The following is an 18,123-nucleotide window of genomic DNA, read 5'->3' as shown; positions in this document are numbered from 1 at the left end:
ATAAGCATATCCCATACTTGTAGATTTTAATCGCTATTTTTTAAAAAATCTTCTAAAAAAAAAATCTTCTAGAGAATACCAGAAATGTGAGGTCCTCAAAGGTTAACTCAGATCTGGCTGTAGTCTCAGGCCTGCTGTCAGCAGTTGAAAGACAGATGGCAGACAGACCACTTCTCCCCTTTCTTTGTACCTTCACTTGCCTGATAAATCCACAGAGGTGGAGAATATAAATAAAAACACCAGCTTTAGAATCACAGAATTGCACTTAACTGGCTATGTGATTGAGCTTCAGTTTTTCTCATCTGTAAAATGGGCACAGTGCTGCTCACCTTGCAGTATTATAAAGCAGAAATGAGCTAATGGATGTTAAGCACTTACCACAGTACTGTTCACGTGGCAAGTACTGTTGTGTGAGCAATGGTAATGTGTTACTGTAGCATCCCTGACACAGCCTTTGGATTGCTGAAAGAGCATGAATTTTGTACATGTCTGCATGTACATTGCAGGTCTGCATCTGCTCATTGGACACCCTGATCAGAATTTGAAGGGTTTGTGCAAAGATAGCATTTTTGTGACCTCTGTGCTGTTGTTTCCCACAATAAGCCAAGGCCCCAAGCTGGATCAGGCTGGAAGCAGTGACAGTTATTCAGGGACTGGCTTCTGATGTGCATGTCACACATCTGACCTTTGGACAAGTCAAAAAGTGGTCTTTCCAAAGTGCATGTTAACTGCTTGTCCTGATTAGTGTCTACAGGGTAGAAAATATCATGAGATGCATTGCCAGACCTTACCTTGCTGTCCAAGATGTCCCTGACAGATTGGCCAGGATTGTGTTCCCTCAAATGCAGTCTGGTGGCACTATTCCCAAAGGACAGGGATGTCACGATTTTCTCACACCACCTCCCTCAACCTCTTTCCACTCTGTTATCCATCCTTCCCCAAACCCAGCTCATTACTGTTGGGAGTTCTGAGATCAGCTCAGTTCCCTAGATTTGAAGTGCTAGAGGCACAAGAGAGGGCCCACCCCAGAGCAGACCCTGAGAGAGTCTGTCCGGTGGCTCTCTGAGTACAGTGCTCCGTAGAAAATGCACTTTACCCAGTGTGGGTGTGGGTGTGGATGCCTGGACATATACAGACACATCCGTCTGTGTATATATCTCTCCCTGTGTATACAGATCTTGCTTTAAAACAGATTTTTTTTTTAAGTAGGCTCCACACCTAACATGGAGCCCCATGCCTGAACTTATGACCATGAGATCGAGACTTGAGCTGAGAGTCGGGTGCTCAACCCACTGAGCCACCCAAGTGCCCCAAAACAGAATTTCTATGAAACACTTGTGGTAACTATTTACAAGTCATTCAAATATTTACCATTACGTTCTGTTTCATTTTTTAAAAACTCAAAACATTATTTCACTGTGTGGATCCTGACTTGAATCTTGAAAACACTGAATGAGTGTATTAAAGCTGTGTTACCTATTTGTAGTGTTTATGGGATTTTCCCCCTGGGAATGATAGTATTTATTCTCAAATCTCTTTATTATTTACTGTACTTTGGCAGAAAGGCTTCATTCTGCCTTGTACCAGTATTTGTCTTTATAACCTTTAATGGATGTTTAGTTCAAGGAGATTCCGGGGCTTAGAGCCTGCCACTTGAAAGGGAATAGGAAAAGTTGCTCTCTGCGAGGCTCCGGGAGGTGACTCTAGAAGTCTGCAGTCTGCTGGCTCTTGAGTTCTGACATTCAGCATGGATTTTCACATTCCATTTGGGGAGATCTGAGGAATTCTGAACTCATGTGGAATTCCTTGTTTATTTATTTATTTTTTAGCTTTTAGGAGCACCAGTCTTTCCAGGGTCCCCAGAAAAAGCTCATGACAAAAGTTTGCTTCTCCCGCACACTTCCTAAACCCAGAGTTTTCCTTACAGTTCTGTTTCCTGGAAGTGTGGCCTTAGATGTCCTGCTGTCCCATGAAATTTAATTTGTCTTAAACTTATCCAAATCTCACCCCTCCGGAGCCAGACCGTCCTCTGGACCCACCTCACTCATTTCGGGAGAGCTGGCTGATGGTCTGGTCATGCACTCTCTCCGCTGCCCCCTCACCTCCCACCCCTGATGACTTCTTTCTCTTGCTGTCAGCTCTCATCTCCTGTGGGGAGGCCTGCTGCCTGTTCCCTGCCACACCTGCATGGCTCCCTCCCACTGCTGATTGTGCAGGCAGCTGTTCCTTCCCAGACCCTGTGATCGATCATTGATTATTCGCTGCTCCTGCAGAGTAAACTCCCCACTTCTCTGCCCCCTGGCTTTTTGAGAACCACCCCCCTCCCACTGATGGTGCTGTTCCCAACCATCCCACCACCTTTGTCCTGCCTCTAATTGTGGCATGCCTCTCTGGCTGCACATCCAGTGCTCTGTGCTGCTGCTGTGTCCTGGAAGCTCTCAGGGCAGGCGACGTGTTTACCATCTTTTTGCCCCCGACCCCCATCTTCCCTGGTACTTGTCCTTGCATGAGGGACGTCTCCATGTACAATTCCAGAGCAGAGCAGTAGCCTGTCCTGTCAGTGTCTTTGTTCCCAGAAGCTGGGGGCGGGGGGAGGGGGGACAGGAGAGGGCAGGGGACCCGGCCAGAGGGCTGTTGCCTCTGTCCTGTAGTGGCACTCTGAGGATCAGACGGTCTGCTTGCTGTTTCCTTTTCTCACTTTTTCTCTGCCCTCTCAATTAGAAGCTCTCATCCACTTGAGCTTCAGAGACCAACGAAGAGGAGCCATCTGCCTTTGCTTGCTGGACTCATTAACTTAAAGAAATGTATCCTGTTTACATTTCTGGCAGCATTTCTTTTATTTGGACGGTGGCCAAAGGCAAACAACTTGGCCCTAGTGGGTTTAAGAAAATAATAATAATATATTTTTTAAAAGAACTTTCCAAGTAGATATGCTATTATCTGATTGGGTGAACATTCTAGACCTTCACATGTTCTTCATGTCACTGTTTCATTCTGTAGAAAAAGCTAATTTGATCCACTAGCATTTTAGATCTATCTTGGCGTTAGTGTTTACTGTGGGAAGATTTTAGTAAGGAATGACTGAGAAGATTTGGTTTGATTAGGCGCTAAACTAACAACATTTATTTTGAAATGAGATAACAGGATTTGCAAGTTTTGGTCTCCGTCCAGTGAAACTGAAAACCCCCCAAATCTACATCCCCAGCAGACAGGGAATCTATTCTTTGACAAAAAGTTTAAAATGCTGGATTTATAAGTTGTCTTAAAAATGTACTCTTTGAACAGTTTCAAGTGTTACATAGGATCAAGATGAGGTCACCAAACTGCTTAAGACTTATCTGTTCACCTTTGGATAACTGAATAAAATGTATGGTTCTCAAAAAATTAATACTTCCATAACATTGTTACTGAAAGAATAGCTCTCCTTAAAGCTATCAATGAGACAAGCAAGTTGTCTTCTGCCTTAATTCTTTTCTTCTTTTTCTTCTGAGTGTATATGGATTTTCTGGGCTTTACATTTCAGGAAATAGGTCTTTTCTTACAAAAGAATGAGGCAAGGTGTTTTATTATTGTAGTACATCCGCTGTACAGTAGTATCTTTCTTTCAAGACATTAGCAGCTCTATATAATGATGGTGACATAAGCAGCTCTATATAATGATAATGAGAACCATCAGTTCTGCTAAAGTACAATAAATAGAAATTCTCCAAAGATTTTATGCTCTCTCGAAAAAGGAAGAAAAAGAAGGCTCCAATTTTAGGCAGATGTCCCAAAGTAGAAACCTCTCCTTTATCTCAGTTTTGGTATTCAGAACAAAGTTGGCAGAGAGTAGTTTTTCACTAGGATAAATTTTAAAAGGCAAGAGGGACCTCTTTTTTCTTGTTGCTTTTTCCCCCTCTAATTGAAGAGACTAAGATATAGAAAACAGACCGTAGCTAACTGGCATAAAGTTCATCAGCAGTTTTGTCATTTCCCTGGGTTTTTAAAAAGAGAAATAAGGAGCCTTTTCTTGGTGTTTGTGTGAAGTTAATTTGGACCAGTTCCAGGCTTGCCTGGGTGGCAGTGTACAGTGGGAACACAGGCTGCTTTTGGATGGACCAGGGTTTTCTAAGCCAAACCTGTGTTCACCCCAATAATTAGGGAAGGCCTGGTTTGTGCCGTTTTGAAAGCAGTCTTGGAAACGATCACTCAGGCTTCTAAGTCCATTTTGATTCCCGGCCTTCATCTCAGGCATATAAAAATGAAACTCCCCAGGGAGCAGAGGTTCCGTTTCCCTTCTGAGTGAAGATGTGCTACTTGTGAAGCTGAACTGTTTTAATCTGTAAAAAGAGCACTGAAGTGATACCTGGTGTGTCAGACCGAATTTGCTGTGTGTGATTTGTGCGCGTTGGACCATCAGGAATGTAGGTGGGTTGGTTACCAGACTTGGGGCTGGGGGTGGGGGTGGGCCGAGGTTCTGACCCAGCACTTTTGCCAGTCGAGGGGCCTCATGTGCCAGGATGGTGGGGAGCTTTGTCTGATTTACATGAAGGTGCTGTGACCTGTTAAGACAAGAATCTTACCGGAGAGATCTCTTCTACCTTCTCTGTATGCAGACATTTTTCTGTTGTACAGAATGTGGAGAATATGAAACATCTTTGTTTTCTTGGGTTCTTGAAGCTTTTCAGTATTGTCCTTTTGGGCAGATGGGAGTTTGGTGTGACGTTGTCAGAAACAGTAAGGAGATGGGAAGGACCCAGAGACAGGAATGGGGTGGTTGGGACCCAGAGGGAGGAGAGCTGAGGATTTATTCAAGTCCTCTTTCCCCACTGGGTGGGTTCTAATCCACTGTTGCCACTTGTTGACGTGAACCTGCTCTTCAAAAGCTCACTTTGAGACCCATGAAATCGGAACATTTATTGTCATGGCTGCTGGTTAACTTTTTTTTTTTTAACTTTTTATTTTGAAATGATTATAGGTTCTCAGGAACTTGCAAAGATAACAGGGAGGGGTATCACACAGTTTCCCACAGTGGTTACATCTTATAGAACTGCAGTGCAAGTGTACCACCAGAAAATTGACACTGCTGGTGTGTGTGTGTGTGTGTGTGTGAGAGAGAGAGAGAGAGAGAGAGAGAGAGAGAGAGAGAGAGATTCTGTGACATGCTTTCTCCTGTGAGGGTCTGTGTAACCAGCCCATCTCAGTTCCCTCACCTCCAGGATCCTCCAGCTACCCTGGCACAAGTCACCCGCCCTCCTGCTTCCTCTGCCATCCCCAGTCCCTAGCAGCTGCTCATTTGTGTTCTGTCTTTATAACTTTGTCACTTCAAGAATACTCTATAAACGGAATCACATAATAAGTGACCTTTTGAGATTGCCTTTTCTTACTTTGCATAATTTTCTTTTTTTTTTTAATGGTGAAAAAATTTATATTTAGATTTATAGCCGGCTGGACTCAGTTTAGATGATCCTAATTTTGTTGGCAACATCCAAAGCATCATAGTCAGGAGCCAGTCGAATGTATGCTTTCTTCTCTCCATCAGGCCTGATCAAGGTGTTGACCTTGGCCACATCAGTGTCATAGAGCTTCTTCACAGTCTCTTTGATCTGGTGCTTATTGGCTTTGACATCCACAATGAACACAAGTGTGTGTTGTCTTCTATTTTCTTCATGGCTGACTCAGTAGTTAAGGGGAACTTGATGATGGCATAGTGATCAAGCTTGTTTCTCCTGGGGGCGCTCTTTCGAGGATATTTGGGCTGCCTTCGGAGACGCAGGGTTTTGGGTCGTCGGAATGTAGGTGACGTGTGGATCTTCTTTTTTTTCTGACTGTGCATGCCTTTCCACACCGCTTTCTTAGCTTTCGAAGCCTTTGCTTTGGCTTCGGCTTTGGGAGGAGCAGGGGCTTCCTTCTTCGCCTTCGGCGCTATCTTCGTGAAAGGGCTCTGCATAATTTTCTTGTGATCCATCCAGGTTGTTGCATGAATCAAGTGTTCGTTTCCTCTTACTGCCAAGTCCCATTCCATGGTGCAGAGGCTCTCACGGTATGTGACCATTTCTCTTTTTAAGGACTTTAGTGTTCTCCAATAAAAAAATAAAAAATAAATTTAAAAAAAAGGACTTTAGGGTTGTTTCTGGTTCTCGGCTGTTAGGAATAAAGCTACTCTGGACATTCTTGCACAGGTTTTTGTGAGGGCATACATTTCCATTTCTCTGGGTTCATTTCCCAGGAGTGAGATGGCTGGAGTATGGTAAGTATATGTTTAATTTTTTAAGAAACTGGAAAATGGGGATGCCTGGGTGGCTCAGCAGTTGAGCACCTGCCTTCAGCTCAGAGCGTGATCCTGGGGTCCAGGATCAAGTCCCGCATCAGGCTCCTTGCAGCGAGCTTGCTTCTCCCTCTGCCTGTGCCTCTGCTTCTCTCTCTGTGTCTCTCGTGAATAAATAAATAAAATCTTTAAAAAGAAAAAGAAAAACTGGAAAATGCTTTTCCAGAGTGGCAGTGCCATCTCACACCCCCACCAGCAATCTCTGTGTCCTCACCACCATCTGGTGTCATCATTCATTTTGTTTGTGTTAGCTGTTTTATAGTGTGTAACAGGGGTGTGGGGGTTGCATGGGTGGTTCGGTTGGTGAAGCATCTGCCTTGGGCTCAGGTCATGATCCCAGGGTCCTGGGATCCAGCCCCATGTCCAAGCCTACTTCTCCCTCTCCCCCTGCTCCTGCTCTGTCTTCTCTCTCTCAAATAAAATCTTTTAAAAAAAATGAAAATAGGCTCAGTTTTTTTTTCTCTTTCTCTCTCATCTTTATACCTTCTATTTCTTTTCCTTACCATACTAGCTAGCACTACCAATACATATTGATTGGCACTGCTAAACGTGGGCATCCTTGTCTTGTTCCAATTTTAGAGGAAGGGAATCACACCTTCACCATCAGTTACAGCAGTAGCTGTAGGTTTTGTCAGTGTTCGTGAAATTAAGGAAGTTTCTCCTGCATTCTTAGTTCTTGAGCCTTCTTATCATGAATAGGTGTTAATTTTCTTAATTCATAGGTCTTTCTCTCCAGCTAGATTCCAGGTTTCTGGAGATCAGACTCTGCTTCATAAACGTGTTATCCGCCATGCCTAGCTAGGTGCTTTACCCTGAGTAAGCCTCAAACATGTGGGTCAGTAGAAATGGGTCTGGATCCTGATGGCACACGAGTGTGGGCTATAAGGAGGGAACTCACAGGAATGCCTCTCACCAGCAGTCCTGGTCTGCTGGGAAAGATGGAAAAGGAAAGATGGCAGCTACTCTCCCTGGTCCCCATTACCATTCAGCACAGTGGTTCAAGGCAGAAATGGGAGGTGTAGGCACCAAACCACCGCTACAGCAGAGATACAAGGAAGGCAGAACTGATGAATCTGCCCTGACTCGAGTGTTGGAAGTGAAACTTTTTAGGGTAACTGCCAACTACAAACCACTGAGGTGTACACTTTAAATGGGGGAATTGTGTGTTATGTGACTTATATCCAATAAAGCAGTTATTTTTGTTTTTTCAAAGCAAGTGCTAGGTGGGCAGTTAGGTCCTGTGTTCTCTGCACCACGGTCTGAGTTACTGCTCCAATTGTGCTGGGCCTGCCACACCACCCTGGGTCCAAGAAGGCTTTAATGCACAGGCCAGGCCCCCTGCCGTTCTTTGCTGTGTGCAGTGTTCACTGGGTCCTCTCAGAACTCAGAAACTTGCTTGGGTACAGTATTGCTAATTGGGAAACACTACCCTAAGAATGATGAACTGGACCTGCTTCCCGATGGGGCTGTTGTCCCCAAGACCATGTCTCCTGTGGCCTGGACACCTCGGCTCCTATATTTGAGGCAGTTTCTCCATCCCTTTGGCCCATCTGTGAGATAAGGGAGGGGCCAGAAATACATTAACAGTGAGCAAGTAAGCAAAATATTGAAAACGGTTTCGCATCATCACTAGCAGTGGTGGTATTAAATCTAGGATGTACCCCCCCCCGCAACCCCAAAGCCCTGTTTTGGGGATGTGAGGGGAGGCTGCTCAGCTGGTGGTTCATTTTGGTTTTGTCCCATCTCCATATTGCTGGTCACCTTTCTGTGTCTCTCCACTTGCTTTTAGCTGGAACAGGCAGTTGTGTCCTCCTGATGTCAAGGAGCTGCCAGGCGTCAGCGAGTGAAGACCTGGGCACCTTGATGAAACCAAAAGACAGGTTCTGGTTCCCAAGCTGGGAGTTTCCTGCTTGATGACAGTCGATGCCCGTGCTGAGATTCTCTGTTGTGAGGTCGTCTTGGAAGCACAATTAAGCCCTTTCTGTCTCTTTTATCTCATAGGGTTCAAGGGTTCTTGTCGATGCCAGAGACAAGCTTGGCATTCCATGGCAGTATTCAGAAAATGAGAAGCACGGCATGTTCCTCCTGGCCTTTGAGAACAAAGCGGGGCTGCCGGTGGAACCCGCCACCTTCCAGCTCTACGTCCCCGCTCTGAGCGCTCTCTGGAGGGACTCCGGCATCAGGGAGGCTTTCAGCCGGAGGAGTGAGTTCCAGCTGGTGAGTGAGCCATGCCTGGGCGGCACAAGTGTGTTCGATGTGGCTGATGTTAACCTTTAGTAGAAGTTCCTTGAAGACTGTCCGAGCACAGGCAAGCTGCAGATTGCTGTAAATCCTAATGTTCAACAAAAAACATGTAAGGGAGGCAAATCAAGCTATCTTTAAATGGTTCAAGAGGGGCAGCATGAATTCAGGCTGGCTGAGTCAATGTTTTGTTCAAGGAGTACAAAAGACTCTTAAAATACTAAAATGTGGTGTAGCTTACGAAGCTCAAAGTGTTTAGGGCTTGTTCATAGCAGGAAATTACTGTCTCCTTAGAACCACTTTCGAGCTTGTACTGTGTGGCTCCTTGGGAGCTAATCTCAACCTTCCTAGTTGTTCTTTTCGGATTCTTTCCTTCCATTTTAAAGTCTGACAGTTTTGAAATGCCTGGTTGTCTCTCATTTAGATTCATAGAAGATATGCCTGTTTGCATTTTGTTTTTTTCCTAACTATCCTTCATTCTCTGTAGACCAAGTAAGTATCTGTTTGCCCTATCACTGGCACAGCTGTGCCTGTCCCTGCCCATCCACACCCCCACACCATCCCTGCCCACACCCCAGGGCTCCAAGTACCTGGGACTCTCACACCCTCTGCCCCTGGGAGCTGTGACCCCGAGTTTGGAGCCATCAGCCCCCTCCTTTCTTGAGAGTTTTGCCATAATATGTACTTTAAAAGTTTTCTCTATTCTCAAATGTTATATAAATGGTTTCATACTGTATATATGCTTCTGCAACCCGCAGTTCTGTGTTGCTGGCATGGCTATGGTTGATTCATTTCCACTGCAGCCCTCCTTTCTACTGTGGGAATAAATCAGGATCCATCCATTCTCTCCTAGGTGTGTGGTGGCCTTTGTTGTGTGTATGTCCTGAGACGCGTGTGCAGGGGTTTCTTTGGGACATGTCCCATATGAGCAGGATTGCCCGGTCATTGGGCACGTTGACCTCCAAATAGACAAGTTATGTCCGATCATTTTCCAGAGCGGCCATAGCAGTCTTGCCTCTCCCAGCAGCAGAAGAGATTCTCTGTTGCTCTCTCATCCTTGCTGATATTGAGTATTATTTATCCAACTTTAGAAATTGTAATAGTATCTCCTTCGGTTTAATTGAAATTTCCCTGATAATGTTTTTTGGCTACATGTGTTTTCTGGGCCATGCCTATTCATGCTTTTGCCAGTTTTTTCTAACGAGTGATTTGTATTTCTCTCACTTTCTGGAGAGGTCGTGCAGGCAGTCTGCGTGGTCATTTTTTCCATACAGTTTCCATATGCTCTTGACCCTGTCTCCCCTGAGGCTGTCAGTGCTGGGAGATAGGTGCTGTGCTGTACTGTGAATGGAGCTACAGACCTTACTCTAATTCCGCCATCCTCCCACAGGGGACTTAGCTATGTGCCAGGCTCTGGCTCCGGTCCCCACGCTGCCTTAGTGGTCATGCTCCTTATTCTCTGGTCACTGACAGTCCCACGTCTTTTCCTGGTTTTTGTGACCTCAACACTTAAAGAGCACTAGTCACATATTTTGTGGAGTGTCACTATTTGGGTTTGTCTGGTATTTCCTCATCATTAGAATAAGATGATGCATATTTTTTTTTGGCAAGAAAAACACAGAAGTGATGGTGTGCTTCATTTCAGAGGTTCAGTTCCTGGTGACATGAGCCTGCAGCACTCAGGGAAGGCCGTGCTTGCCAGGTTTCTCTGCTGTAAAGTTACTCTCCTTGTTACTATTAAATATTTGGGGGGATACTTTGAGACAATGCAGTTACCCTGTTTCCCCACAAGCTTTGGCCCACTCCTATTAATGTCCATTGGTGGATCTTACAGGTGACATTTCATAACCCTTTCTCATTTTCACTTTCTTTTTCAAGTTAACTTTAAAAATGCAGGTAGAAGAGTCAAAAGAACTGGAGGGTGTTGTTGTCATGGGAAGGAAATCTTAATCTTCTAAGGGACAGGAATATCAGAAACAACCAGGGAAAACAACCTCTAAGTGTGAATTTGGGATTCAGGTCTTTTTCCCTATAAACTGATATGTTTTGGGAAAGAAGGCAGAAATCGCTACAACCATTTGAGAGTTTACCGAAGGAGCAAGTATAAACATCCAGAGCGGATTATTTACAACTCCTGTTGAATAAGCGCTCCGTCTGGGGGGCGTGTGGTAGGGCGGTTTTGCCAGACTTCTGTCTGCCGTGTTATGTTGTGTGCAGCATCCTCAAGCAGAAGGGGCCTCCCTGCTGAGTAAGTCAAGGCTATGTCTTGTGAGTGATCACCATGAGGTACTTGGGCCTCAGAAGTCATTCTGCTTGTTTCTCCATTCATTCACTCACACAGCATTTAATGGAGCACCTCCTGTATGCTGGATACTGTGTAATATGCTGAGGATACAGCAGTGATGAGACCAGCCATGTGCCTGTCCTCAAGAGCCTTTAATCTAGACCTCACTTCGCATGGGGTTCAGCTAAGAGGCTGCCATAATATGAGTATTGGCCTGTTTGCGTCTTGTGCCCTCCACCAGCTGGGATCTCTGAGGACACGGTGCCTGGGGGTGGGGGGTATACCGTTCCAGGAAGCTAAGTGTTTTTCAGGACTATCCTAATGGGCAGCATTGACAGTGGGTTTGGTTCATCGAGTAGTAGGTATATGGGTGCTTATTGCCATACTTTGTACTTTTCTATGTGTTTGCTTTTATTTTTAAAAATTAGAGCATTTTCGTAAAATAGGCAGACAATAGGCCTTCACAGTCTTCACTGCTGAGGTGTACGGTCCGGCCCGTGAGGAGTGTGAGCATCATCATGCAGTATGATCAGCCCTCCCCTCCCCCGTCTGCAGCTCAACCCTGGTCTCTCTTCTCTGTGGATCTTTTTCTTCATGTCAAAACCTTTTCAGGGTGATGCTTCACCAACTTGTTTTTAGCTTTTTCTCTCCTCCCTGGCTGACAAGCTGAGAAATCCAGCAGCTCTGAGAATTGCTGTCGGCCAGGTGTTGGATTTTTTCCTGTTCCCTCTGCCCTCTGGGTTTTACTTGCCATTCCAGGCAGAGGCAGAAACAAAAAGGAGAAGAAGAAAGGCCGAGTCTGGTGACTGCCTTGTGAGGGCCCTTTTTCCTTGGTGGAGAGTTGAATGGGTGTGTGGGGAGGGGATTCTCCTGCTCCAGAGGGGGTCTTGCCCTTATGTGCACGCCGATGTCGACTGCCATTTCATACACAGAGTTTGATACAACCTCTGCAGCTCAGGAAAAAGAAAGATAACTGAGTATTTTAGGCCTTATCTTTCAAAATGCATTTATGTAAGACCTAGCAAGACACTAAGCCTAGAGGTTTTTCTCTTAGGTGTAACAAACACAAATATTATCTACTTTTATAGCCTTTTTCTAATAAAAGAGAATTTTGGAGTTTTAAATGTTCCTGGCAAATTATGAACTAGTTAATGTGTTTGTAATACAGAATATGGATAATATTTCCACAATTTGCTTTCTGTTATACTTTTGAATTTACGGTCTTGTTCATCAGAAGGGTACTCCTACCCTGAAAGGGACTGTGGGTTTGCACATCAGAGCCCTCCTCGCTGGGTGTGGGCAGGTGGACTTTCAGTGCCTTCTGCATGCCAGGCACTATGCAGAAGTCAAGTCCCATTTATTCTGAAAACTGGTAAGACAGACACTTTTGCAAACAAGTAATAGCAGGAAAATGTGCCAAGAAATATAACTGGGGAATAGACAGGCTACATAAGGCATAAAGGGAGAAAGTAGGCCATTCCGCCTAGGCAGGTAGGGGCCAGAGGAGATGTTTTGGAGGAGTTTTGTAAAGATTAGGTAAAATGAACCGTTGGGGACAGTCGGGAGCGAGGCAGCAGAAGGAACATAGCAGAAGTGGTGCGGGGCCTCGGGGGCTCCAGGGACTGCCCTGTGCCTTCCCTGGCTCTGCCCCCATCTCTGTGCTCAGCCTGTGCGGCTCTGGCTTCCCCTGGGCTTGTGAGGTGGTGGCAGCAGAATGAGGTCTCACCAGCGTGGCCACTACAGGAGCCAGGAGGAGACTGGGCATGGTGGCCAGGGAAGAACCACACAGGGATTGGTTCAGCCTGAGTTCACTCGACCCTGTTCCTCATTGTGGACAAGGGGCAGGCCTCACAGCAGTGAAGATCACAGCTACAGCACGTTCACTGTGGCCACACAGGCCACGTGGAGCAGCGCAGAGTCACCTGTAGGCAGCAGAGCCATTGAGGTGTTCAAAGCAGATGACCGATCTGTTTGCATGGTGAGAGAGTGAGAACTTGAACCAGCACAGAGTGGGTGATACACAGCCTCACCGCTTCCAATTTAGCACTACGCGGGGGAGGGGGAGGGTGTCCTTTTGCACAACTCTTTGCTTGTTATATCGTTAATTTTCATCTTCATCGTTGGACTCCCCCAGCCCCAAGACGCAGGGTGAACCGTGAGGAAAATCACTGGATGCTGAACTCTCTGGATAAATTAGACTGTTTTTGCTTTTCACCACATGCTTTTGACATTGTGGCTGGTCAGCTACATTGATGACTTGGTGCTGTTCTAGGCCAGGTGAACCTTTTTCCTGCTGGGAGGACTGGACAGCAATCCTGGGCGTTTGGTGCCTCCTGTTGGACTCCTCACATGACTTCCCACTGTCTGACTGTGGCCCAGCATTTGTGCAGATGGCGCTGCACACACAGGACAGTTATCCTGGATTGTGAATTACTTTTTACATCCTTTCTGTTCTTATTTCCAAGTGGCAGGGCATTGTGCTTTCTTGAGGATGTCTTCTCTTGCTGTGGAAGATGGGACCAAAGGCTCAGTTCAGAGGAGCACATTTATGTTGACTGCACAGGATTTCTTGATTTCTGGAAATCAAACGATTCTGCTCATTACACAGAATGATTTTTGTTTTCTGTCCCATTTGAAGGAATCAAGTCCCTGTAACATTACCAGAGGTTGCTGGGAAAGAGGCTGAGTGTTCAGGCTGAATTCTAGATGCAGAGGAAGGTCATTCATCACGATTATGTATGTGGATGCTTCCTCCTTAGAATTCACTGAGTGTGACGTTTTCAGAGGGAAATTACCCTGTGGCTTAGGGAGTAGCGTGCTGACTATAAAAAGAGTCGCTGGAATTGCCAGCCTAGCGCCTGACATAAAATCCACATGTGTCAGACTCAGATTTTGTGGCGCCTGGGGCTTCAGAGTTACTCTGGGTTGATTGCATAGCTCTGCTAGGCAGGGTCTGTGTTGGCTTTGCTTGGTCGCCTACTCCTCCTGCCCCCCCATGCCAGTAGATGTGCTTTTTAAGGGCTATAGGATCATGGTTTACAAGTTCTCAGGCTTGGAATGCCCCCCCCCCTCTCTCTCTCTCTCTCTCTCTTTTTAAGATTTTATTCATTTATTCATGAGAGAGAGAGGGGCAGGGACACAGGCAGAGGGTGAAGCAGGCTCCAAGCAAGGAGCCCGACGTGGGACTTGATCCTGGGTCTCCAGGATCATGCCCTGGGTTGAAGGCAGGCGCCAAACCGCTGAGCCACCCAGGGATCCCCTTGGAATGCCTCTTTATAAAGCTCCAGGATAAAGTAGTGCCCCAAATTCCCTTTAGCATTCCTGAAACAGACATCGGTTGGGCCGGGTGATGGTTCCATCATTTTAGTATAGAATGAACCAGTCCCTTTTCAAAAAAGCTGGATGCTACAGGTTCGTGGACCTGGGCTCACTTAGTAAACCTCTGAGATGTTAGAGAGCGATGCTAAGCTGAAGATGAGGCAATTTGTAGCTACAGTAACTTTTTGAAGTTTTTAGATTTTTTTTTTAATTTTTTATTTATTTATGACAGTCACAGAGAGAGAGAGAGAAAGAGGCAGAGACACAGGCAGAGGGAGAAGCAGGCTCCATGCACCGGGAGCCTGACGTGGGATTCGATCCCGGGTCTCCAGGATCGCGCCCCGGGCCAAAGACAGGCGCCAAACCACTGCACCACCCAGGGATCCCTACAGTAACTTTTTGTAGCTTTCTCTGAGGGTATGTGAAACAAAGGGACTGACACACCCAGCCCCATCCTTCTAGGAACAAGTGTATTGCATGATGGCTTGGCTGTTGCTTTCAGCCACATAGAAACAGTCCCCTGGTAGCTGGTGGATTAGAAATGAGACGGGAGGTAGCAGCATGCCTGACAGGTGGCAGGTTATGTCCACGTGCTGTGTGGAGAGAACATAGGCATTTCCACTGTGTCTTGAAGGCCCTGTGGCTGGTCTCACCAAGTTTCTGCCTGCCTGAGTTCTACCCAGGCACCTTCCATTCACTGGATTTCTTAACTCTCTCCCCTTCTCTCTGCTATCAAGATACCCTACTGTCATGACTTGTTTAAATGCTGTAATCAGAGGTTTTAAGCTAGAGGAAGACAGGAAACCCCAGCAGGTACAGTGAGTGCAGTTTCTTGTAGTGCAGTTTGGGGCATTTCAGAGAATCTTTCTGCTTTCCAACGGTACTGGTCTCCTGCTGTTTGTAGCAGCTGGGAAGTGTTCTACGTGTCTGCTACTGCTGCAATATTTGGTTGCACGTGGCAGAAAAACCGAAATGGGAGGGACCATATTTTTCTGGGACAGCCAGTCCAGTGAGGGAAGGTGGGCCTCCGTCCAGGTCCTTCCCAGTGTCCTTCTGTGGACCCCTTTCCTATACTCGTGCCCTCACCAGACAGCAGGAGGAGGGTGCAGAGGAGTGTCCCACCCTCTTCCTTTCAGGGCCACTTCCTGCAAGTCCCACATCCTTGGAGCCTGAGTCTCGTCACCACGCCTATGGAGGAGGCCGCTGCCTGTGGGCCCTGCCGACTGGTGTTGCTGAGGCAGAGGCCCAGTGTGGCCCAGGGTGGCAGCCAACAGCCTCTGCCAGAGTTCTTTTTGCCTCTAAGGTGATTGGGGGCAGGGCTAGTGCTTAGTGTGAGGTCTCCGAGTGATATTAACTCTCCTGTGTTGAGGACCAAGACAGTCATAATAGCACATAATGTAATACCCTGAAGTACCATCTCTGGGCCAGTAGGGATGCCTCGAGACTGTGACTTTTGTGAGTTGCTTTCTGTCTTCTGTGTCCTTTACATTCTATGGAGTTCATTCCTTCAGCAGATATTTGTGGCACAGCCTCCCTGCATCCTGGGGAAATAGCAGCAAACAAACAGCATATGGAGCTGACTGTCTGATAAGAGGAGACAGTCAATAAATTTGTAGGCATGTGTGTGTGTGCCCAAGTGCACGTATGGTGTCTATTAGAGGAAAACCCGAGGGAACTGTAGTCGTGTGTGGAGAGAGGGGCCTACTTGGTTAAATAGGGCACCACAGGGTGGGGGTTCTTTAGCATAGCTTCAGTTCTCCTGACGTTTGTGTCTCCTTCTGCTATGGTAATCTAGAGTGTAGCCTTGGGACTCTGTTCTGAGTCTTGCTCTTAAAATTACTGGACATATCTGCCCAGCCCATCCTGCTCCACATAGGCTAATCCTGACCTGTGTTGAGAACCTGGGCGGTCAGCACAAACCCACAAGTGGAAGTGACATACAGAGCATAGCACAGGCACCTGGGCCATATTGTTGCAGCCTCTGTATCTGTCCTGGGGCTCTCTGGGAGCCCAAACTCCTGTAGCTTCCCTGAGTGACATTTGAGAAAGCCCTGAGGGTGGGAGAGCAGGCCTCATAGGAGTCAAGGGGAAGAGGGAAGTGTCCTAGCTGGTAGAGTGACCAGTGCAAAGGCTATGGGTTGGGGTCAAGCTTGGCGTTCAGAGCCCAGGGTAGGGTAAGAGGGGATGAGTTCCCAGAGCAGAGGGACTTCTGGGGGGCTTTGAGGGGTTACTGGAAGGGCATGGGCTTTGGGCAGAGATGTGGTGTGGTTTGATTTACATTTTAACAGGGTTGTTTTGGCAGCTGTTTTGATAATAGAAGCAGGGAGGCCTGTTTGAAGACTTTTGCAATAATCTAGGTGACAGGATGGTGGCTCAGATCAGCACGATCATGGTGGAGATGATGAGAAGTGGTTAGGTCTGTGTGTCTTAGAACTGGAGAGGAATTTGGAGGTCCTCTGGTCTCACTGCCCACCCAGCTTAGGGACCCCTCCACGTCAGCCCTGTGGCTGATACTGAGCCCAGTATTTTATTTTATATTCTAAATTGAGAACACTGTTGCAGAGTCCGTTTCTCTTTGCAAGTGACTCCCGGGCCTCCTACCCCTGGAGCAGCCCCTGGAACCAATGGAAGTAAACCCTGTGGTCATGGTGTCGGTGTCCCAACGCGTCCCGCCATCCGTGCTCTGCCAGGGTCACCATGTCAGACCTCATGTCCCCTCTCTGTGAAGGACAGTCACCCTTCATTTGCTTCAGGTTTCAAGACAATCCGTGCCAGGAGGGTGTTGAGCAGCTCAGACACCCACACACACCCAGGTAAAGCGTCAGCCCCCCCCCCCCCCCCCCCCGTGCTGCCAGGTTGCAGAGGGGGTTCCCAGATGTTGGGTTAGTGACCTGGGCTTTAATCAGTGAGCCCTGAGGTCAACAGGCAGTTCCTCCTCATACTCAACCATGTGCACCTTCTCAGGCCTCCCATCCCCTCGGCTGTCCTGTTTTTATTCTCCAACCACACTGACTTTATTCTTCCTTATGTTTTACCACCTGATAAGTGGAAAAGTTCCATGATTATTAGCTCTTTCCTTAAGTTTATTAGCCATTTATAGTTCTTCTTTTGTGAGTTGCCAGTGATACCCTTTATTTCTGTTGACATGCTAATCTATTACCAGGTGCTCATTGTTCCTAACACTTTTTTTTTTAACTTTGTATTTTGAAATAATCATAAATTCACAGGAAATTGCAAAGATAGCCCAGAGAGGTCCCTGCATCCTTTAGCCATTTCCCCTCATAGGTCAATCTCACATGACTCCAATATAATAAGAAAACCGAGAAATTGGGATCAGTGTGTGCATGTGTGTGTATGGTTCCAGGTCACGTGTGACCATCCCTGGAGTCAGGACTCCATCACCCCATACCTACCAGTGCTGCTCCTTCATAGTCTCACACCACCGTTCCCCCCACCCTTTGCTCCTGGCAACCACTGATTTGTTCTCCATCCCTAAAATTTATCAGATTGCATGAATGGAATCATATAATGTGTGACCTTCTGAGGCTGACATTTGTCTCCATGTATCAATAGCATGCCTGTTTCTGTCTAAGTAGTACTCCCTGGTATGAAGGTGCCATGGTTTGTCTGTCTCACTACATAGGTAGCTAAATATGCAGATACGATACAGATGTATATACATATATACAAAAAAAGGCATCAAGTTTTTTTACCTTAAAAGAATAGCTCAGAAATGTTAGGAATTAGTGAATAATTTCTAAAGAAAATAGAGTTCTATTTCAGGACTACAAGACTAGAGATTACTTTTTTTAGTTTCAGTTTGGTACCGTGTGTGTGTGTGTGTGTGTGTGTGTGTGTGTGTGTTTAACCTTTCAAGCGAAGTTAACTTTCACAATGTGATTTGTAGGGGAAAACTCAGCCTTCTTAAAACTAACTGTTCATATCAGAGGGACTTGAAATTCTCTAACTAAAT

General features: G+C 46.4%; 1 protein-coding gene across 3 annotated transcripts in view; it reads left to right on the top strand.

The window, feature by feature from the left end:
- GNA12 (G protein subunit alpha 12) overlaps positions 1–18,123 on the top strand; it is a 109,612-nt gene that overhangs the window by 37,019 nt on the left and 54,470 nt on the right. For all 3 annotated transcript variants that reach the window (XM_055340508.1, XM_055340507.1, XM_055340509.1), the window contains exon 2: positions 8,309–8,524. In XM_055340508.1, the coding sequence (XP_055196483.1) occupies positions 8,309–8,524 (216 nt within the window). The remainder of the gene's footprint in view (positions 1–8,308; positions 8,525–18,123) is intronic.

Source organism: Nyctereutes procyonoides, unplaced genomic scaffold, assembly GCF_905146905.1.
Source record: "Nyctereutes procyonoides isolate TBG_1078 unplaced genomic scaffold, NYPRO_anot_genome, whole genome shotgun sequence".
NCBI classification, from domain to species: domain Eukaryota; kingdom Metazoa; phylum Chordata; class Mammalia; order Carnivora; family Canidae; genus Nyctereutes; species Nyctereutes procyonoides.
The sequence above is the reverse complement of the archived record's forward strand: the minus strand, read 5'-3'. Positions and strand labels throughout refer to the sequence as shown.